Raw genomic sequence first — 23,295 nt, 5'->3', positions numbered from 1 at the left:
ATGTTCAACAGTGAAAAGTAAACAATGACAATAGGGAATGATTCAGACAGCTATTCTGTCATTTCAATAAATGTTTGAAACCCCCTCATTCCCTGCTTTTCCCTATTAGCTCATTAATCATAAAGAAATTAGTCTGTTTACCATCAGAGTGCTCCTATTTTTAACAAGTGCTGCTGCAGGTAGAACATCAGCATCCCTTTCTCTTATCTTCTTCAGTGTGTAGCTTTATAGAGATTTCCCATCTTTTTTCTTGTTTTCCCCTCCAGAAATCGAAGAGAGATTCCCTCTGCAGCTAAAACACTGCCAGCTATTCCTGTTTCTTGATTTCTGATTCTAGAAGATAGATTTTCTTCTAGAAAAGCTTCCTCTAGAACTAGTTTTTCCTGCTTTTGTAGCAGCAAGAGTTCACTTGTGTGCAGCAGTAGATGGCAACATCACTTCCACTTTGCTGCTGCCAGAACAGCTACTTCAGCTGCTAGTCCTTTTCTATGGCAGACAGGCTGTAATTAAGCATCTTTTCCTTAACTCTTCCCCCCTGTTGTCTACAATGCAACAATACACTGAGGCGAGGGACAATCTGGGACAAGATGGTGAGTCCAGCTTTGCAATACTGGTCATTATGAAGGTAGAGTTAAAATTGTGCAGAGGATGGAAATTCTTTTTTCAGGAGCATTTAAGAAACATCAGAAGGTATCTTCAGCTTGAACTATATCTTCTTGTGATATTCCATTATACACTACAACTTTGAAACAGTGTTGATTTCAAAACAAAAATGGAGAACCTTTTATTCAGAAACTATTGAAATACCAAGGTAACTTTTTACTGATTTGTTTCAAAATTAGGGAAAACTGGTATGCTTGAGAAAAGCTTTTTATTTCATTCAATTTTAGAGGAAGTTCCAAGATGACAGGAGAGAAAAGATGTTTAAAGGAAAAAAAAGGTGAAAAATTGAAGTATTCTGAAAAAGAGAGATGAAATTCCTTTTATTACTTTTATATTTTATTGTTTTCTGATGCCTCATCAGATATTTGTCAATCATCTTGTTTTATATATAACAAAACAAAAATAATGAAAATCAATCTCAACTTTTTAATTTCAAAAGTACACAGCTGTGATCCTGACATTCTTCTACATAAGTACTTTGGTGAAACAGAAACTACACCACACCAGAAAAATAAAACGGAATTCCTTTTTCTTGTGCAATTGCAACTCTCAGCTGCAGTCTTTAGCATTCCTCTGCCTAGGGACTGACATGGTACATACACACACAGAGGGAATTTCTGTATTTCATTTTGGATGAAATTTTGACTTTCAATTTTAGCATGTTACTTCTAGGAATTGATCTCTGTCAGCAAAATGCAGTATAAGGAGTATCTGGATTATTCAATTTACAGCAATGAAATGGCTTTGCATCAAAGCCATCTCATTCAAATAGCAGAGAAACCCAAAAGCAACAGGATGCAAGTCTGGTTAGCTGCACATGTCAGGAAATTCCTTGGCATTTTAATCAAAATTTAATCAAACTTCTAACCACAGCCCTGAAATTTCCACTTACTCCTGCCTTCTTGATTGCCTTCATATTTCTCCCTACCATTTCTCTTTGTGTTTCAGGGTTAAAAGCTACAAAAATTGATCTTCAACACAGTGCAGCTCTTCTGTGAAAGGTCGCAGGAGGAGTTTGTTTTATTATATCACATCATTTTAGGATTGTGAGAATTGGAAGAAGTTAAACTGAATAGCTAGGATGACGTGGCAAAGAATGGAATAAAGTCTGAGATGCAAAGACATGAGATAGTGGTAAGAAATAGCATAAAAGGTGTTTATGTAGGAGAAAAGGATCAGTAGCACATCCAAAAACAATGCAAGCAATAAAATAATAGTAATGCAAAAGTCGGCAGCCCTTTCCATGGTGGAGTACTTCTAAATTTAGAGATGCTAGTAGGGCTACTAGACTTTGCCTGAAACTCCAACTCAAATAGTAAATTCTAATTCTAAAGTGGAAGTGGGTATTTTGACTCTTGTGGCTCAGGCATTCTACTTGATTTGGAGTAAGTAGAAACAGCTTTTAGTTTAATAATAAAAAAGTCTGCAATAGTATTTACAAAATGCAAGTTGAGAATAAAAGCACCAGAACTACCCTTGCCTGAAAGACAGCTTAAAATACATGGGACTGACAAATGTCAATTTGAAATTGCTCTGATAGGCTCAGAGCAATACAGTTTAGAGTCCCTCAAAGCCATATCCTGCTCCTGAAATAAGAAATGTGCCCTGGATTATCCTTGCAGCCTCATGACTTCCAAATATTAGAATGGAAACTGGAGACCACCACCAAAAGCCTCGAACTGTTATTTTGGAGCTAATGCAGACTGACCCAGGACTGGGGAAAAAATAAGCAGTGTTCAAAAGAGCCTTACATTTCGCTTCACCATCATTTCTGGTGTAGTTAAAGGCCCAAAGAAGAATGACAACTTCATGAGACAACATCATATTTTAAAGTATTTTTATGTCCTTTTAATGAAAGACATAAATATAGCAAATATAGCAGGGGTTTTTTTTTGTTTTTGTTTTTTTTTTTTTTACTGTCCTGAGTTTTTATGTATTTACAATGTAGGCACTGAGAACTTTAAATGTAAGTATACATTACCAGGCATTATATGCAGAGAAATGAGAAGGCAGTTTTATGAAAGACATCAGTAACAGAAGGAGATGAGCTGAATAACTTACAGGGATGGGTAAACTACCAACCTATGCATATTTTGACTAAATACTGACCTAGAAGGCTGTGATAATTGTCTCTAAGTGTATGGAGGCTGTAAACATCATGAGGAAAGGGAATAACTAAGAAAAAATATCTTTAAGACTGAAGAACAGGAAAAGCAGCTTTGTCATGAACGTGATTTAGGTATGAAATAATAATCACAGGGAAGTAGCGAGAACTTACCATTTGATAAAGCACTGTAGGGACTGTTATATGGAACAGTCCTGCAATGCTAGCATATAGACTGGATAAGTTAGGCTTTTCCTCGCCCTCATTTCTGTTATTTCATTATATTAATGTCAATACCAGTCCAACAGCAAATTCCATAGAACATTACCCAGGTGTAATTATGCAACCTTTTTTTTCTTCTTTTACAAATAAAATGGTAAATTTATCTGCTTTACCTCTTAACCTGTGAAACTTTTTCAGTAGAATATTTTTCATACTTGGAAATTCCACTAGTCTGGTAATTTTGGTAAACAAACTCATTGACTTGATTTCAAATACGCTCTTTATGACATGGGGAAAAGCCTAAAACAGTTGAAGACTATTTTCATTCAGAAACTGTAAGTATATTAAAATATTGCTTTGAAAAGACACTGCTGGTACTGGCAAGATTAGTATGCAACTCAGAAGGAAATACTGCCTAATGCAAGTATTTTAGAAATCAAAGACGAGGAAAGACAGGGGAAGGGTACCTTCTTGATGGTTTCCAACATTGATCGTCCTCCTTGCCAGGGCTTTGAGTTCTTCCTGATGCAGGTGAGGCTGGCCATGCTGTGCCACTTCCTGTCCTCCAGCTTCTTATGAAAGGCATTCGCCAACAGGAGGACAGTGTCATATATATACAGGTTTGAAATCTGCAACGACATTAGGAGTATTAATGTTATTATTTGTGGCTTCTTGCCAGCAGCCAGAATTTATCATTTGTTTTGTCTCACCTAAAATTCTCTGGTAATTAAATGATTTATTTGGTATTAAGAAGACACTGTAAGAGTCAAAAAGTCATATCTTTGGGTCTGGTAAAAGCTTCAGCTAGGGGCTGTCACACTACAAGCGATTTGCAGCAACAAACTACACACATGTGAAGTACAGGCAGCCCAATAGCTGGCACAGCTCCATTTGTAGGATTTAAAGTGCTACTTGTGAATGTGAACAGGCAGGCTTTCTTTTATTTCTAACCAGTTGCCTAAAACTTTCAATTTTTCAGTCACCAGATACTTGGACAACATCAAATTGTCTTCAACACTGTTTTGTGCTTTTGAAAAACAGAAACTCAGAAAATTTTAAATAAATCATTTCATAGTTGGTTTTGTTCCTGATTTTTGCAGTCAATTCTGATTGAGGCAATTTCTCAAATGAAACGTGACCCAATGAAATTTTCCTCAGTGCGCAGTTGCATGTCAATTCCGCAACTTACAGTGTTTCCTCTCAGAGTATTTGGCAACGCCCGTTAATTCCTTGCAGGACAAAAGTCTTACTGAGTAAATATGTATTATGTTTCACTGTGAACATAGTTACATACATACAGTGTGAGGAAGTTCCAGTATGGTATCAAAGAGAATAGTTGAACTTAAGAAATGACTTGTGTGTCAGTTCCACTTAGCCATGTACCATTTCTATACATGCACTTTTAAATGAACACAGTACCAAGTCAGATATGACAGATACAATTTTATGTAAAAGAACAGAAGCTCAGAATTCATTAACACTTCTGAAATGAGTAATTTACAATATAGTTTTATTTCAGTCACTTCTGTCCTCACACAGCAGGAACATTTAAGTTACTAACAGCGTCATAAAGAGAAACCACAGCTCTCCGAAAGAGAGGTTCTTGGGAAGAGAAGCAATGTTCAGAAATGAGAAGGAATGTTTAAGTATATTATTTTTAGATAACCTATTGGTTATTTGAAGCCACGGGGCCAGAAGTTATTCAGGGAAACTCAGTTTCCTCAGCTGCACTATGAAGGGGGCTGCAGAGCATTGCTAGCGCCTGAAAACAATTAGCCAGCAGCAGTTTGCCAACTGAGGCAAGGTTGCTGGTTTTTTTTTTTCCTCTGTCAGTCATGGAGAAGCCAAAAGACATTTCCCAGATTTGTGGAATGTGTTGACTGCTCTGTGTAAGGGTTTCTTCATACAGATGGTTTTCTCAAAACCTTAAAAGGAGAAGGAAGCTTACAATAGAATAGTATGCCAACTTTGTGGAGAATGCCTCTATTCTGCCTCTTAAAAATATCCAGAGACTGGGAAAGTCCTGCAGCTATTGGGAGGGGGTGTATCCAAAGAAGGATAATAATGCTGAAGATCTGAAACACTCATTGGCAAATCCACGCATCACCATAAAAAAAAAATTAACCCCCCCCGCCCCCTTCCTGCCTAATTACTCCTTTCCATATAACCTATTTTTAATGTTTTTATTTTCTCATGTAAATTCCACCTTTATGCTGACTTTGCCTGTCATCCACAATCTGCTGTGTACAGTTCTCACATGAAGGTTTTGTGACAGCCTCCTTCCCTACCTAGCATCTAGGAAAGAGGTCATCTTTCTCCTTACCTTGCCAGAGCTTCCTGGGGCATTTTACCTTCCACATTTTGTTGAAGGAGATCTAATACTCTGCTCCTTTCCCTCCTGACAAACTGCCAGGGATCCTCTAGTGCCTTTACAACTCTACATTGTTAGTAGCACAAACACAGAACTTCTGATCATTATTGTTCTTTCCTTTTTTTTTTTTTTAATTTATTTAATGTCAGTGATTCTTCATTCCCTCTTTCTGGAAGATGCTTCTTTATTCTTACTCAAGATTTTCCCATGAAGTCAGTGCCTGTGAATATTTCTGTTGCAATATTCACCAAGGAACTAATTTACTTTCCATGGATGCACAGATCAGGCATCACTGTGCATAACAGGATTAAAAGCATGGATTGATGACCTGGGTTGAGATTAATCAAGCATTTTTAAAATAACTTGGATGAATTGTCTGTGTATTATAAACTTACAAAGAATTCAAAGAATTTCTGCTAAAGCTGTATTTTCCCAAAGAAGTCGGCACCACAGGGACATTTGTTTGAGGTGGAGAGAAAGAATTATTATTATTCTGCAAGGCAAGTTTATCTTACATAAGCCTTTGCCAAAGGGAAAAAAACCCAGCCTTTAGAGAGCAGAGACAATAAGGTCACTAATGAGACTAAATTGGTACATGAAGGGCTACAGATGCCAAGTCATCATTTCCCAACAAAATGACATTGCTTTCAAGGTAGCATCTGTAACCTATTACCATCAGAATAGAAGACTACTGTAACAGTTCATGAGAAAGGATGCGCTCACTTATCTAAGAGTAATATAGCTGGGCCTTCATCAAATATTAACAGGGCTCAGGAGTACAGAGTTCAGCAGTTATTAAGAATTGTTATTCCTTCACTAATAGTTCAGCTTAACATTTACAGAAATCAATCACTTATAATGCAATGATAAAGACACACCGATTAATTTCTGCATTTCAAAATCACCCTTCCTTGTCACTACCAGAAGCATGCTTTGTTAGTAACTGTCCTGATGTATGGAGTGGGGCTGTAATTTAAAGTAGCTTTAAACTTTATTAATTTCCCAATTAAATTTACTGGGACATTTAATGCATTGCTTGATATCTATTACTGATCCTTTATTTATTCCAAGTCACTCAAACTAATGGCATTACCACCTGCATAACCTCCTGTTGACAAAATTCAAAATTCAGATATGATTTTTTGTTCCAGAGTGTAGAAGAAAGGTATTTAGCAATCAGATTAAGTATGAGTGATTAATCTGGGTTATTTTACATATACCTAGACTACTGTACATAATTTTTAGACAAAAGGATTGTGGCACTAAATACTTCCATGAATCCAGTTTTTAACTTCCTGACTACAAAATGACATAAATTTACAGTTGTTGTTTTAACCAGGACAATCTCAGAGACACAATGAGAGATCTTCACCAAAATATTTTTCAGTGTTTTAATAAAGGTGCTGAAAAAAAATAATATTCACACAGACTTTAGGGGGAGTAATTCAGAAAAAATAAATCAAGAAATCCACCCCTATAATTTCCAAAGAATATTTCTGATTAGTCACACTTCAATGGCATTAAAAAAAAAAAAACAACAAACCATTAGAAAATTTAATTTATAAACTGTTCCAACTCCCCACTGGAATAGAAGTTAATTTGTAATATTATTGGGGAGAACAAAGAAGCAGTGAACAAACCCCAAAGCTACTCGAAGGTCTGTGCATCGTACGAAGACACAAGGGAAGCTGTATCAGAGTAGTTCTTCCTTTCATTTTTTAGTGTTGTCTCATTCAGCTACTAATGAAGTGCAGCCATCTCAGGGAAAGCATAAAAAAAGCAACTCAACTGTGCAGAACATTTAAACCAGTCAAGCTTCCATCATTCCTTTGAACCAAAACATTATGAAAGCTTTCAATAGGAATATTACAGCTCTCCAAGCTATATAGGTTGATCAAGAAGCACAGGTTAAGTTTTAAGATTCAATCTAACATATTAAATCAAATTTTTCAATTTGTAGAGAAAAAACTTTGATATCTGGAACTTTTCTTTTTCCTAGAGACAGTTCATTATTGAAATGGAAATCAAATGGAAGTGAAGCAGAAAAGAAAACTAAATCAGAACATGAAGCTTCCCATTGATACACAATTCTGGTTTTCCACCTTGCTGCAGTTAGTATCTTTGTTCATTAAAATTGCTCTTTGAAATCTCTAGCAGCTGCACATAATCACACCCTCAGTTTTTATGCATTATCTGTAGACTACCAAAGTTCCCACGAGGACCATGCTGCCATAACAGGACAGTGCGACCTAAAGAATTTTCAGAGTTCCTAAGTAGCCTCTAGAGATATTCTACGCATCTATTGACCTTACACAGCCTTGTTTATTTTAGGAACTCTAATAGGATCACCATACACTGTACTATGGCCAGTTTTCCATGTCATCAATAGTTGCTTACTGGCTGCTTTGTGAACAATAAGTGAGAAGACGACTCTTACAACTGATCTGAAACAGGGCAAGACAGGCCACACTTCTCCTTTTTTTCCTCCTTACATATTTTCATTTTAAGCAAGGATGCACTTCAACACCTCCCTGTTTCTCGCCCATTGCTTTCTCTCACTCTTTCAGTAATGCAAGGCAACTGCTCTTTGCTGCTGTCAGATGTGCTCCTCCTGCACCACTGCCAATGCAGTCGTCTTTCCAAAACTTCATAAATGACCACGGAAAAAAACCCTAAATTAACATTGACATCTTAAGCCCATTTCACACTCTTGATTTGCTGGTGCTTTGTCATGATGATGCCTAAGCAGACACACAAGAGAGATAGAGGACTTGCTCATGGAAAAACTATGTGAAGTCAGGAGACAGTGACCATGATCCTGTTGCTGATTTCATGTAGTAGGAAGGATCTTACAGTTTAATTGTGATTTGTAATTAACAACCAGTTAAGAAAATGAGGCCTCTTTGGAACACAGGCATAGATTTAGATGTGTACACCAAGACATTTGAAACAGGTGATGCAGGTGCCTCCCAGGAAGGTTTTCCTACTGACAACACATTTAGGGCTTAGAGAAGCATGGCAAGTCGGGGGACATTGGCTACGGGGAGAAAAGTCTGCTCAGTGAGATGACAAAAAAATTTTAGCAGGGCAACAAAACAACTACCCCACTGCCTGGAGATCAGGCGGCTTTTTTTAAACTTTTTTCTCAATTGCTGTGGAGTGGGCAACTTGTTCATCAGCCATACTCACCCAATGCCCCAGTACCTTCCTGTCAAACCATGACCCATTAAACTACGTATCAGAGAGGACATGAAAAGTAAATGTTAAATTACACAAAGCCCCTGTGGAAAAACCTCGAACTCATGCAGAAAGAGAGATCCCTGGTGGGAATAGACTGGTATATAAACTACCTCCATGCTTTGGGAGAAAGGGTCCTTCGGATCACACAGTGATGAAGATATTCTGTGGTTGCCACGGAAGCAGCGCTGGCTTATGTTTTGGGGGACTGGAAATGTCTGACGAATAATTGTTAACCTTCCAATTGACCTTCTCACCAGCTCCTGCACATCCACATCATTTATTTCCTGCAAAATAAGGCAAGGGAGAAAACATGCATAAAGTATAAATACAGAAATATTATAATTGAATTATAAACAAAAAATAAACTGAGAGGACCAAGAGGCCTGTGATTGCTATGCAGCTATTGTCGAGCTCTGCCATAGCCTCAAAAAGAACTTGTGCATGCTTATGAAAACAACTGACATACTGCCCTTACAACATTTACAAAAGTTTAAAAGGTACTGTGCCCAAACCTCACAGAATCTTTGTAGATGTAACTGGGTTTAGTTGTTTCATTTTGGGTTTTCTCTCCTTCTCTTTTTACCTTTGATGTTTTACTTAAAGTTGTTTCACAGCATCCTTGGCAGATAAAGTGTAAATCAGTAGGAAGTCATACCATGATGTATTTCTAAGTGTAGTATTAGGAGCTGTGAAGGTACATACCTATTCAGGCCTTAAATGTTAATATCCTGGAAACAGAAAACCAAGAACCTATAAACACTGTGCAAATTAGCAAACATCATTTACAAAAGTGCAAAAAACCACCCTATGCATTAGAGCATTCTAGGTATATGCTTGTTTATAGCAAGACCCATTTAAAACCAACTTTTTACTCCATGGGGTACCTATTAAGGCTTACAGCTGAACACTCAGCTCTATGGACACACACTTTAAAGAAAAAAAAAAAACAACCCACCACCTAAGTAAATACATCAATACATGAAATGTTAAGCTTAAATATTAACTTTAAGGCATGTTAGAAAAAATAGAAAAACAGTTCTTTACATAGTATAAATTCCTGCAGTTTGGGAACATGGTGTTTAACACCATTGAATGATGAAGCCCCCAGGGAACACAGAGCAGAGGAGCACGTGCTCACAAGCAACAGCAACTGACTCCACATTCGTAAAAGATCATGAACTTTAGTTAAACACAGGCTTTTCCTGATGACTCAAATAAGGTCAAGCTGGTGTCTTTCAAGGCAATTCTGTGTCTGTGTTTTTCTTTAAAGCAGAAGAAATAATTTACATAGTTGATCATTTTTTTTACTAGAATCTGTTAATCATGCTGAACTGTTTGTCCATAATCTGTCTGAATTACAGAAGCTGATGTCCCAAACTTTCCAGACATTTAAATTTGTGAGTACCCCCACAGTAAAGGAGGTGCTTGAGGAGCTCCTATTAGCAGTCTGCATTTAACATACCCTGGCATATAGCCACAGCTTATCGAATATTTCTGATTCTTACTTGTGTATTTTCCTTTTTTTTTATTTTTTTTTTCATTTTTTAAAGGATACAGCACATCTGCACTGTTGTACCAGTAACTAATGCCATCATCTTTTTTTTTTTTGCCTCTAGCTTCCTGATCTATACCCATAATCATGAACTTAAGAGAAACCAGGAGACAGACTTGAACTACAGAATCTTATTTGTGAAAAGGAAGCACAGCTTTTTGAAAAAGCAGCTCTTTAAATGTTGAGGCAACTATTCAAGTGATTTTTGGCTTTTTTTTGAGCTTCAGTTAAGATTCTTTAATTATTTTGAAGCAACTTCTTCAGACATACTGGTGTTTGTTTTTTTCCTTTAAATTTTGGAAGAAAAATACACGAGATGTAACTTTTAACTTCTGATCTTTTAACTACAGCAAAAGTACTTTATTCTTCACAGATTGTCATAGTTTCTGAATTCATCTGTTATTAATGTTCTTATGAAATATAGATTTTTTTTTTCTGCAAACAAAAATAACACATGGAATCATCTATGTCCAGTGTAATATCTCGCATTTCTGGTCAATTAATTCTTTATGTACCACAGAAAATGGTTTATCTCAGCTTAAGATGCCATCTTTTCATTTAGTCTGTATCATTTTGCTAGCTGGACGGTAAAAAAGAAATAAATGCTGTTTTAGTAAAATGCATGTAAGTTTTTTAATAATACTTTCAATATAATCAGAAAGGAAAGCTCCAGAAGCTTCTTATGTTGATTTAAAACTATATCCTTTCTCAGGGGATTTAAAAAAAGTTTGCCTGGTTTCATTATACACAGTGCCCAAAATGTAACAGCAATACTATTACACCCTTCCTAATAATGTAATTTTGATACATGCATGGCCCTGTTATATTGTTAAATAATACCTCAAAAGAGATTTTGACTTTCAGCTGCTCAAATATTTATCTTTTCTTCCTCAAAAATGTGTTTTTTTTTTATGTATTCAGCATTTTTTTCGGTGCATTTTAATTAATGTGTTATCATTTTAACCATTAGGTTACCACTTCATATTTTTATGTATCACCTGTGAACTAATAACAAAATCCAAACACCAAAGAGATTTTTGTATGGTTGCCATGGAGTTATATACATCAGTAGATTAATGACAGCTATTATTTTAAATGCTGTGAATTCCACTGATTATATCATAAATTCAGATTTTAGGGTAACAACAAAGCAACACTACTCAAATTCAACTTTAGTAATTTGCTATATAGCTCTTTGTAATTTTTTTTAATACTTGGCATTGACTGAGTGACAAGTCTTTTATATAATGACTCTCCAATATCATCTCTCATTCTGGAATTTTGGATCTGACTTAAGAAAACTATATAAAGCAACTATTGTATGAGAGGAAACAATTTTCATTTGCACTTCAAAGAAGGATACAGTATAATGATACAAGGATGGCAGATGATCTGTTATACAAGCACCAAATGTCAAAAAAAATTTACAAAATTGGCCAAGTTGAACTGAGTTGACACCTGTATAAATACAGGCTAGGTTATATGGGGTTTTCTTTGAAAAATCAGAAATTCAATATATAGTTCCAAACCTTTCTTTTGTTGGTGTGAACTTGAAATAAAGGGGAGGTTGTCCTATTTCAAATGGAACAAGGATAAACTTAGATGTATATTTCATCTGAGTTGGCAAATAAATCAGGAAAGAAATGTTATTTTAAATTAATAGCTCTTCACAGATGAATTAGGAAAAGTGAACTGATAGAGGGTCACCTTGACATTATCAGCCAGAGACTCCAGTGTGAAGAAAGACTATATACTGGACACCTTATGTGCACTGCTGTTCAGCTTTGTCTTGTTATTTCAAGAGAAGCAGCCTAGGCAGAGACTTCCTATGCATCATAAAGCAACTGCACCAGTGCTGAGAGACATGGAGGGAAAGAATTTATTCACATGGTCCTATAACAAGCACCAAAGGCAGCAATATCTTTCCTTATGGAAACACCTCAACTTTGGCCCAAGATGATGATTCCAGTATTTATCATATACTGGACATCCTTTATTTTCCTGTGCATGCCGTGTCTTCATGACATCCTTCAGGACAACTTGGAAAGTGTTTCTTCCTCCCCCAAAAGCCAACAGCAGTAAGTAAGGGGCAGAGTGGGAAAGGGTGGCCACACTGCAGACCCCCTTGAGGCCTCTGGGCTGCCATTGCCCATGCCATAGCATACTTGTGCTATGCCCTTCCAGAATTTCTCAGCACTCTTCAAAAGAGGAATAGTTGATGGAAAGATGTAACTAAAGGCAGCTCCAAAACAAATGAACTGAGATCCTGAACTGCATAATCATTTGCTCCATTATACTTGCCTTAGGTTTCTCAGGTTTTGGGGAGGATGGTGAAAAAGAGAAAACCGATAGGACAAGGAGAAATCAATTTTTAGCTTTCACAGAGAAAAAAAATCGAGTTTGGAGAAAGCAGGGCTAAGTCTGTCTGTTCAGTGGCTCTCATCTGTCTGAAAAAAAAGAGCTGGCAGCTTGGTTGCTGACCTGTACCAAAGCGGGTGGTATTTCACACCTGACCTGCCATCATCATTGGAAAATGTAAGGGTTCAAATGAATCTCTAATACTATTATTAATCAACTATCCATATTAAAATGTAGAATTATGTGAACTCCTGGAAATGAGCTGTGATTTTAGGACCTGATCTAACTGCTCAAGCTTAAAACATAATTATGCTCTATGCTCTTCTTCATGGCATTGGGCTGAAATGCAGTGGAAGAAGATGAACGCATTGGCCAAGGACCAGCACTCTCCTAGGAAAAGCATGTGTTTATCTGAAAGCAGCCTTTGAATGGAATCTTTTCTCATAAACTGTTCTTTAAAAGATTTTGTGGGTTTTGTTTTTTTGGTTTTTTTTTTTTTTTTTTTTTTTTTTTCATTCTTTCCTCAAAGACGGAGTTTTTCTAGACTCTGATGATCTGGTAATTAGAAAACTTTTATTAACTTTTGCCCTCAGTTTATTTATGGGAAATTTGAACTCATTTGTTCTTGTGCCAACCTTGCTCTCTAGCCCTTGATAATGATGCATTTATCCACACTCTGTATGTGTTTATAAACAGAGAGCATATCTTCTGTCAGTCTGTTTTGATAGGCTAATCAAGCCAACCTTTTCAGTCTCTTCTAAGACAAATCAGCTTTTCTGTGCACCTGTTCCATGCCAATTTTAATTGAGCTGGTCATAATTTTACGTATTATTGCAGATGAAATCTAACTAATTATTTGTACAGTAGCATTAATATTTTCACCTCCTGTATGGTAACTGTAGGCAGTGGAAAGTGTTTTGGGCTGTCCTTGAGTAAACAACAGTAATAGTGAACTGATGGCAGCCTTGGGTATAGCAAGACACCCCTGAATGTTTAACAGGAAAATGCTTGAGAGAGACGTGGATTTAAAGTAAGAAAAGGGTATTTCTTTCGTTTAAAAAGAGCAAAAGAAAGAGAAGTAATGAAAATAATACAAATGCCATTTCTTCAGTTCCACTAAATAAAATCTAAGCTTACTGTACACTTGTGATTTAAAAGTCATAGAAGAAATATAATTTTACTCTCCTGGGCTTTTAGAGGTTGTATTTACTATTGCGCAGGGGAAAAGAAGCAAGCAGAGACATACAGACAGATGGAGAGAGAATGTGAGAAATCCATTTGTATGTTTTGTTAAGGCATATTTAACTATGACTACATCCAAATCTATGACTCCTGCAAATTTTAAATAAAGAATTGTACCATCTGTTTTAAGGCCCTGAAGAAAGAGGAACATTTATTTGGAGACTGTTTCCTCAGCTGACTGAACTGATCACAAGAGATCTGTATTATTTGCAAAGGACTTACATGATGTATTATGCTTTAGCAAATTATGAATCCTTTCATTTTAAGTCAATGGCCCTCCTCCCACACATGCATTTCCATTATGATACAGTTTTTAAGCAAATTTGTTGTATTACATAAAATAGCAAGTAATGGGACAATAAAAATTAAGGAACTCTTTCCAGGCATTATAGCATTTAAAGCAAGCAATTAAAATAACAGATGTTACCTCACAAAGCCTAAGCAGACTCCTGATCACAAAACTGAAGGTGGTATTTCCTTTTGTATGACTATACTTGGTGTGTTGTAAGCCCTTGGCACAGTGATGGAAAAGGAAAGACAATTCCAGCTTATTTTGGTATCTCAATGCAAGGAATAATGCAAGGAAATATATGGATTTTGCAAACCAATGCATTTTCACTGTACTAGATCACCATAGAATTTCAAATTAGAAGGCCAGAGGAGCAACATTACAGTTACTTAGTTGGCACTCTGATTTAGCCAATACATGCACACAAACACAGATGTCCAAGTTGTCTTAAGATGTCATAAAAGATTCATATAAGCAACAAAACAGATAGAGCTCTGAGATAATTTCAGAGTTATATGGAATTACTGTGGTCATCAACAGCCAATGAACAACCATATCAAATGGACTTGAATGTTGAAATAGCTATTTTACACATCACACAGTAAGGGCCCCATAAATCACTGCATTTCCAAATCTTACACTGCTGAAGTGGAGGCACTGCAATCTCATTACTGCACTGGTAAAATGTTGCAATAAGCAAGTAATGTTATGCAACATTCATCAGGAAATATTTAAATTTATGTTGTAATTTCATCATAGTGATAAGGAAAAATAGGACAAAACATGATTCTTTCCATATCACTATCTACAAATCCTATTTATTGTTAATCTGATTTTTGTGTCCACAAAATAGAGATTATTAGCATTTTGAAACAAATAGAGCTTGAAAGTAAATTTCTTGAGTGGGAATATGGATTTATGTCCAGAAGGAGATTAAGCTCAGATGGCATTAAACATGTTCACCTTCTTTAAAACCGACAGCAGGAATGACTGAACAAGACACAGAGATTTTAATGGCTGTGGTTTGCAGCACAGTTTGTTAGAATGAACTTAATCATGGCTTTCCCCATTTCATGTATAAGAAGGGATAACGTACGTTTCTCTGTGTATGTCATTCAGTTCTCCTAGCTGTTGGGACCACCGAGCACAGAGAAAGTTCTGGAGTGGAGAAGGCAGTTGAGTGGTAAACACTTCTATCAGTCTGCCATTTAATCTGCTGCAACATGCAAATAACAATGCTCAGGAAGCATTTTTTTCCCCACTGAGACACTAGTTTTTGAATAAAAAGCAAAGAGAAAGCATGAACACTAGGAATGGATCTTTGGCTTTATTTTGCTTTTTAAGGGTGGAGGAGCTGGCACAGCTAAAAGCAAGGACCTTCCTTTGAACTTTCCAATTCAAATAAGATTTAAAATGAAAAAACAGTGGCAATATCTTTAACTTGAAGAGCAAGCCAGTATCTGGGACCTGCTTAAGAAACTGGTGTCTAATCTATTGATATAGCAGTTAATGATGGACTGCTTTAGATTTAGTTAATGATTTTTAAAAAATAGTAAGTGTTAAACCTGAACAATAGAGATGATTTCAAGATTCCACTTGCTACAAGTAAATTCTAATTTAATCTGACAGGAAAAAGAAAACAGGTATGTTGTCCGCATGACCATCTGTATCTTAAAACTGGGTTCTCAACCAGCTCCATTCAGTGCTGGAAAACACACACATTGCTGGTCAGGAGCAATGCAGGACCCAGACCAAAAATTTCTGCTAGACCTGGATTGTCCTCACAGCACTTTCCGAGGCATTTTTTTCTCTGGGGAAAACTGACTAAAAATCCATTGGTTTAGACTAGTAGGCCATAGTACAATCCCACTGCAACAATGTTAGAACTTACTATAACCTTGAAAAAACAATGCTTTGGATTAAATTATCTCACAGTTAGCACACTGTACTAATGAAAATCTTGTAAATTAAGTATGAAAACAGAAGTGCGCAGTAAATCCGGAGAGCAGACCTGGAATTTACACACAATGTCTCCAAGCAATCTTTTATGCTGAGAATATACAGTACTTGCACGATCTACATGTCAGGGGAGAGTTACCTCCTCAGTGAATTCAGCTGTTCTGGACCTAAATCGTTTTCCATAAAACAGAAGATAAATCTGAATGTTGTCAAATCTACAAACAAGTGCATTGTTCAATGTTTTATATGCAAAGCCACTTCACATATTGACTTGTCATGTTTTAGCTGACAAGTGTTCACGGAAGAACTTATTTCTGTTTTAAAATAGGATCTCAGCTTAACTTCCTTTCTTTTTCCCTTCATGAACATTCACGTATGACCTGATCCAGAAGTCCACCAAAAAGCATCTCAACAATATCAAAAGGTTTGTGTATCAACCATTATTGAATTCTAGGGAAGGGAAAGATGGGATTTTACTATCAAGAAAATTAAAATATAAACAAAACACAAGCACTCCACTAAGAATGATTACATATGAAAAAGACCTTAAAAAGATCCTTTAAAAACAGTCAGTTCAAGTGAAATATGAAATCTCAAGATACTCAGAAGGAAAGGTTTTTTTTCATTCTTCTGCTTAAAATAGGCAAGATAAACCAGTGAAGTCTAAGAACTTGTAATTCTATTTTTATTAAGCAACATCCACTCCCCGCAGCATGCCTGAACTTTGTTGTTGCTACTACTTCCTGTTGCCAAAGTCAAGATCAACACGAATACGGCCAGTAAGCCTGAAAACAGGATTCATGGTAAACAACAATGTTCACTTGACAGTTACCTCATTTATAATGATCCAGTGACAGTCAAAAGCAACCAAATTAGTCTCCACGACCTGAAATAGAGAACAAACCAGCTATCAGTCAGCTTGCTTGTGAAAGCCAGAAAAAAAATTTAAAGGGATGCTCTCTGCAAATGACAAAAGCCGTGCTCTCCAAGACCTTTGTTATTCAACTGAGGATAGAGAACCTTTCTCAAAATTCTGCAGAAGCATTTGTATTATTGTTTGACTTGCTAATCAAACTTGGAAAATACATTTCATTGCCAGCATCACAGTCAAGGATAAGTTTCAGTTGACTGAGGAGAAAATGAAATAATTTCAGCCTTAATATTGTGTATTGAGAGAGAGCAACAGAGAAGAAGGCAGAAAATGAATATCAAGTAACTCTCGTCAGATTTCTGTAGCTCCTGCCTCTAAGGCCTTTCCAGTGTACGCTTACTTTGGTGAATTCAAAAAAAGAAAACAAGGCCAAACCAAAAATCTCCCACCACAAATACAGGGGTTCATAGAAATGCAAAGAACGGGGAGGAAAGGGTACTCTTGAGAAAAAGGGCTGTCACAGGGATGATAAATGATAGTCTGTCCAAGGCTTCATGGACAGAGGGCCTCTAATCGTCCGCCCACGCATCTCCTTTCCTTTGCTGAAAATTTTTCCAGGAGTTGCCTCTATACTGGACTGAAAATGTACTTTCTAACTGATCTTTAACTCAGCCCTATTCTTTCCTTCCTTGAATCCACTACACTTTTTGTTGTGGGTCATATTTGATTCACTGTTGCAGTGGAAATAAAGAGGGGAAAAAAATACGTTTGTTCTGCTTTCATTAGCTAGGAAAGACATCTTCGACAGGAAGGAGGCCAGAAACAAAGTATAAAAAAGGCTGGACACCTTTACATTTTTTTTCTAAATGAAATTAAATTAGCATTGACACAAATAGTTTTAAAACCAAATCAATCCCATTTTTTATGTATAACCACCATGCTCATCTTCATTCACAATTCAAAACTGCTGCATACTTAAAACTGCATTGAATCCCATAATAATAATAATAATAAAATAATCAAAGACAGACATAAATGGAAACAAGGCTTGGAACTTAAAATGTTTTAATTTTAAAAGAGATGACTAGTGCTGAGCTGTTACTACTTGGACCATTGCACAGTGGTCGTGTTTGGCTTTTAACGATGACCAACACAAAAAGCAGCTGCCAAGGATGGCTGCAATTTATATTGGGCCATGTCCAAAGGAGAACAATTTAAGTGGCCACAAATCTTAAACAGCAGCAAAAGACCGCGTACTGATAACCTTCATTATTAATTCAAAGGCCATTAGAATTGAGATCACTGCTTATTTAGTAAAATGATAGGCAAGATTGGAAATTCTGATCTGGAGATACTGCGAAAAAAGGAAAGAGCAACAGTATATGAATGGACTTCTTATTTGAAACTCTCACATCACCAGTGAAAAAGAAATGAGGGGAAATCAATGCCATAGCTGATAATGTGCTCCTGGAAAAATTCAATATTATTAGCAGTAGGAATCAGGGTCCTCACTTTATACAAAATTTAGACTCATTTCTCTCTGTCGTGACAACGTTTTGTTATGTTGCTTTGACATTCTTTTGCATTCTCCACAGTAGTGTCCACACAGCACATGTACAGGAACAGGATAGAAACTGAATAGCTAAGCGATGGAAAGCATCACAGCAGACCCAGGGATAAAGGATACTTGAACTGGAGCATGGGTGTTCTAATCACATCTCTCATATCAAACCAGTTGAAAGACAAACACATCCAGGCACAGAGAAAAGTTAAAAATCAACAGAATAGTAACCAAGCTCTCAAGGGAGCATTTGCTTCTTATATAAAGTTCCCAAGCACAGAAAGTGTTTCACATTTACAACATAAGCAATGCCATTTAAATTTTCTATAAGACAAAACAAATCACCACCTTACTGAAGCAGAACCGATTCTGCTAGTCAATCTGCATATATTTCTGCTGCTGAAAGCAAGCAGAATAAAAACCAAAAATAATTTAAAAAAAAAAAAAAAAGCAGCAGCACATCTGACATTTTCTGGTTTCTTGTCAAGTTCCTGGCAACCTTGTCTGTCCTAACTTCTGTAGAAACTCCCTAAAAATCAAGGCTCCCAGAGGTGTTAGGGGAATGACAAAGACAATAATGTTCCACAAAGGGCTCATAAGCTCTTTCTCTGTTTCAAAATGTCAGTCAACCGAAACTTCAGAATGAAGGAATCCACAAAATGAAAATTCACATTTTCTGTTTGGTTTTTAGTAACACAGTAAAAGCAGAGTTGATTTCTTCCTTGCACCTGAAGTTTTGGCTGATCAGATTTCAATGCAGTTTATCTTCTATTAAAACTTTGGTTTCAGTTTATGTAGCTTCTTTATAAATACTTGGTTCTTTGTATCTATTTAGCCCAGGCTTCTCAAATTTCGATTGGACAAGGCTTTTTCAGCACAGTACGGTTGGTTCTAAATGTCACTGTCTTTATTAGGTACAGCAGACAGACCACTTAAGCCAGACTCTGAAAGAGGCTTCCTGGTCTCAGAAGTCACTCTTATTCAAACAGCTCAGGCTACCTGTGACAGATTTATTCACAACTTGCACATAATAAGATGAAATGAATCAATTTTTTACTTACAGTTGAACCTCCTCAACAGAAAGATCATGTTTTATCCATTGAAGTTTATGCATTCATGAATCTACATATTAAAGCCATTTTCAAAAAGCTTATGTCAAATTGAGTTGAACTTGTAACATACTCAGAGACACTTAAACTAATATATGCTAAATTTAAATGGGCTACAAATAGCCTCTGATCTAAGAATTCATTTTCCCTTTCGGTCAGCCAGAAGCTACTTTTTGGCATTTTCCTTAGCCCATCCACCCTAAGCTTGTTCTAGTATTGACAGTGGGTGCTTAAAAAAAATTACTGATGTTGCCCTGAGAAAGTTCCTAGATTATTTTAAATTTATTATATGAAATATAGATTTACATCTAAAATGGGAATCAGCATTACTCTGGGTTTTCAAGGCCATCTTTTCATCCTTGGGTCATTCAGTCTTACCTGATGAAATCCTAGTCCCACTAATATCACTCACAAAAGAGCTCTCCATTTCAGCAAGATCAGGATATCGCACCTCAGTCCCTCACCTCTGGACACCACTTCTTCCAGTATGGCCCATGTTGTCCATTTAATTGACTTTAAGGTTGGGCAGTGCACATTCTGACTATGTCTATATGAATTGCAGGGTACTGTACTATTATCATCATCATTAATAACTTTCAAATATTTTACTATTATTGTGCTTCTTATGTTTTTCACTGTAGAAAAACACACAAGCATATCTCTTGTTTTAAAGAAAATAAATAGAATACCATGTAAACCTTCAGTTTTGATGCTTGAAGGAAAAAGTTGTTCAACCCTAAAGATTTCTTCAAACACTAACAGTAATCGTGCATAATCTCACAGTCAGAAGATTCTCTCATTCAGCAGTTACTAAGCATAAGTTTAGAAGTTTGAGATTATATTAAATCAGTTCCCAAAAACAAATAAATTAAAATATCTAAGGCCAGCAGCAATACCACCTAGATACAATTATCCACCAGTAAAACAGTCATTACTTGAACACGGCAAGCCTTTACAATCATGACACAATGTTCCACAACGCCTTTGTCTGAATTTGCTTTTTTGTGGGTTTTTCTTTTTTTTGTTGGTTTGTTTTGTTTTTTTTTTTTACTTAAAAAAGCCACTGCATTTTCACTTGGAAGGTATGATAAAAATTAAGATTGAAGTAAAAAAAACCCAAAAAAATCAAAAGAGCATGGCTGGTTCTGCTTACAAGTGAACACAACTTAAAAGCACATGTAACATAGCTTCAATAGAAGTATGTAACGCAATTGCGTAAAAGTTTCTATGACTAGTACATTCAGAAAGTTAAAACAAGTATTTGTGTGTGTATACATATAAGACATATTATCATGTGAGTAATGATCTTTTTCTGTTTGAAATTCACATCTGCATGCATGTCAAGTGAGCTGGCATGAACTTGTGTTCTGTGCCAGGGAATAATGAAAGTAAAACATAATGCTTGCAAAGGCATAAGGGCAGTAATGAAAAAGAAATCTGATAGCTGTATACTAGAAGCATTAAAAGAATTCGATGGGGGCGTGCAGGAGGTAGGGGCTTCAAGACTCCAAGCGTTTGAATACAATGCAAGGTGCAATGGCTCTGTGACAGGAAGCAGTGCTTGTGTGCACTCCTGAAAGGCAAGGGACAGATTTGAAATTTCCATACAAGGCAGGTGAACATATTGTTTATGCAGCTCACCTCTTAAGCTAAAACTGAGAAAAACTAGAGTGTGCATTCATAATGAGAGCTGAACACCAAAATCCTGCACAGCTATTAAATGGAGGAGAGTTGACCCTTTCCAAAACAAAGAAACCCACGTACATATTTGACAAATTTTCTTTTCACATTTCCTCTAAGGGAAATCATACATGAATTCAGTGGTGGGTTACTAAACACACAAAGCTATATTCAGTGCAGAAAGCTCTCTGAAGCTAAACATAGCTGCTAGCTGGGAGAGTATTGGGAGACAGTATCATATATGCCTACCCTGTTCTTAATACTCCCTCAGGTATTTGCTTAGGGCCACATTTGCAGATAAAACACAGGAACAGTCTTTGGTCTGACCCAAGATGGTTGTTTTTGTGCTTTCAAATAGATTTTGCTTTCTTAACTGCAGACACTTATTAATTCTGTATCAACTGTTGTGCAGTTCAGACTTTCTATTTACTGAAAGGGTGAATATTTGCAATGCTAAAAAATCCCATTTTGTGCTGTTGAGATGGCATTTCTGCATTCCTTCACTGTGCAGGAACGTACATAAGTAGATGAACTCCAGTATGAATGGGGAGCTGCATCCTTACAGTCTAATGCCCACAAGCAACTCCCACATTCCTGTCTCACACAACTAAATTGGTGTCAGAGAACAAGCAGAGGACAGCCAATATAGCCAACAGCTTCAGAGAATGATTTTTCTGAATTCAGCCATTTTTCATCTATAGGCTGTTAGTATTCATTTATTTTTAATGCCACATCAAATAATTCTCCAGTACTAAGAATCAAAGCAGCAAGTTAGCAGGCCAGTTCTGAAATAGTCTTCATGAAATTGTGGAAAAATCTGAAGAAGAAATTCACTCTCTACCCACTCAACCACTGCTCAGACTGTGAGTTCACACTGGAATATTTGAAAACATTGTGTCATTAGTTGCATAAATCCTGCAGCAAAGGATACAGCCCGTCAAGTACTCGGTGCCATTCAAACTCAGTCATAGAAATCCACAGCAAAAGATATAAAAGATCATTCTTAACATCTTTGTAACTTTAGAAATGCATTCATGTCAAACTCCAGCAGTGCCCCTAATACCCCATTAAAATAAATCAAACTTCTGCTTCATGAGGAAGGTGTTCCACGTAGTCAAACACGGATGCTATTGAACCAATGAGCAAGAACATGGATGAGGCAGAAAACAATTTTCATTTTCTGAAGAATTCAACTACACACCAAGGGAGATTTTGCAGAGAGCAGAAAAATGCTGTCAAGAAGACAAGTGATGAGCAAGGACAAACCATCTGTCACTGGCAGTAACTCCAGAACTTCTGAATCTTTAGAAGAGCCTGACAATTTATCACAACTATTTCTATCGTTCGGCTCAAACCTTCAAATGGGCTAAATGCAAGACAATCTAAGGCAAATAAAGCAGTAGTAGTGCCAGCATGCAAGCTTTTCACATGTGCAATAATAAGCAAGAAAGTAAAATAGCTTCCCAACAAAAAGGGCATGTAATTTAATGAAAAACGACATAGAAATTTCTCTACATCCTTCTTCCTTATACATCTGGGCCCATAGATGTGGGCCAAAACTACAAGGTATAGATCAGGACTCTTACATAGGAAACCCAGGAAAACTGTTCTTGATCTTCAAAATTCACCTTCACACATGCTTGCAAACATCTAATGAGCAGTAATGTTGCATGTATGAAAAGATCCATACAGAATCTGGCCATCTCAAATATCTCCTGCTCAAAACATAGGAGAAAGCTGCTGGGCTCCAGATTTGCCTTTGCTGCTGTTGCGACTGCTCTACAACAAGCCACCCAGATGCCATAACTCATTTCTCAAAACACTGAAGAAAAATGTCCCAACTAGAACTGGCCTTCCTCCTGACTTTCTGCTCCACCAGGAGCTGTGGTAGTGACTGTGATTCTTTTTCTGCTGGACCACCACCAAGCAAACCACATTTTCCATTTGATTTTTCACAAAAGCCAACAGATGGCATTGCATAATCTCTTGTTTTGCAAATGGCTGGTTTTGAAATAATTTAGAAAATGATTTAAAAAGTTAGTTTTCCCAAGAGTTGAACTGGGACACAAACTCC

General features: G+C 36.6%; 1 protein-coding gene across 1 annotated transcript in view; it reads right to left on the bottom strand.

The window, feature by feature from the left end:
- GRID2 (glutamate ionotropic receptor delta type subunit 2) overlaps nt 1–23,295 on the bottom strand; it is a 730,780-nt gene that overhangs the window by 223,075 nt on the left and 484,410 nt on the right. Inside the window, exons 5-7 of the mRNA XM_056362644.1 lie at nt 16,833–16,886; nt 8,711–8,884; nt 3,457–3,618 (exon numbers count right to left, since the gene is read on the bottom strand). Coding sequence (XP_056218619.1) covers nt 3,457–3,618; nt 8,711–8,884; nt 16,833–16,886 — 390 coding nt within the window. The remainder of the gene's footprint in view (nt 1–3,456; nt 3,619–8,710; nt 8,885–16,832; nt 16,887–23,295) is intronic.

The sequence above is a fragment of the Falco biarmicus genome, chromosome 1 (genome assembly GCF_023638135.1).
Source record: "Falco biarmicus isolate bFalBia1 chromosome 1, bFalBia1.pri, whole genome shotgun sequence".
NCBI lineage: Eukaryota > Metazoa > Chordata > Aves > Falconiformes > Falconidae > Falco > Falco biarmicus.
Note: the sequence above shows the minus strand (reverse complement) of the source record. Positions and strands in the feature narration are given on the sequence as shown.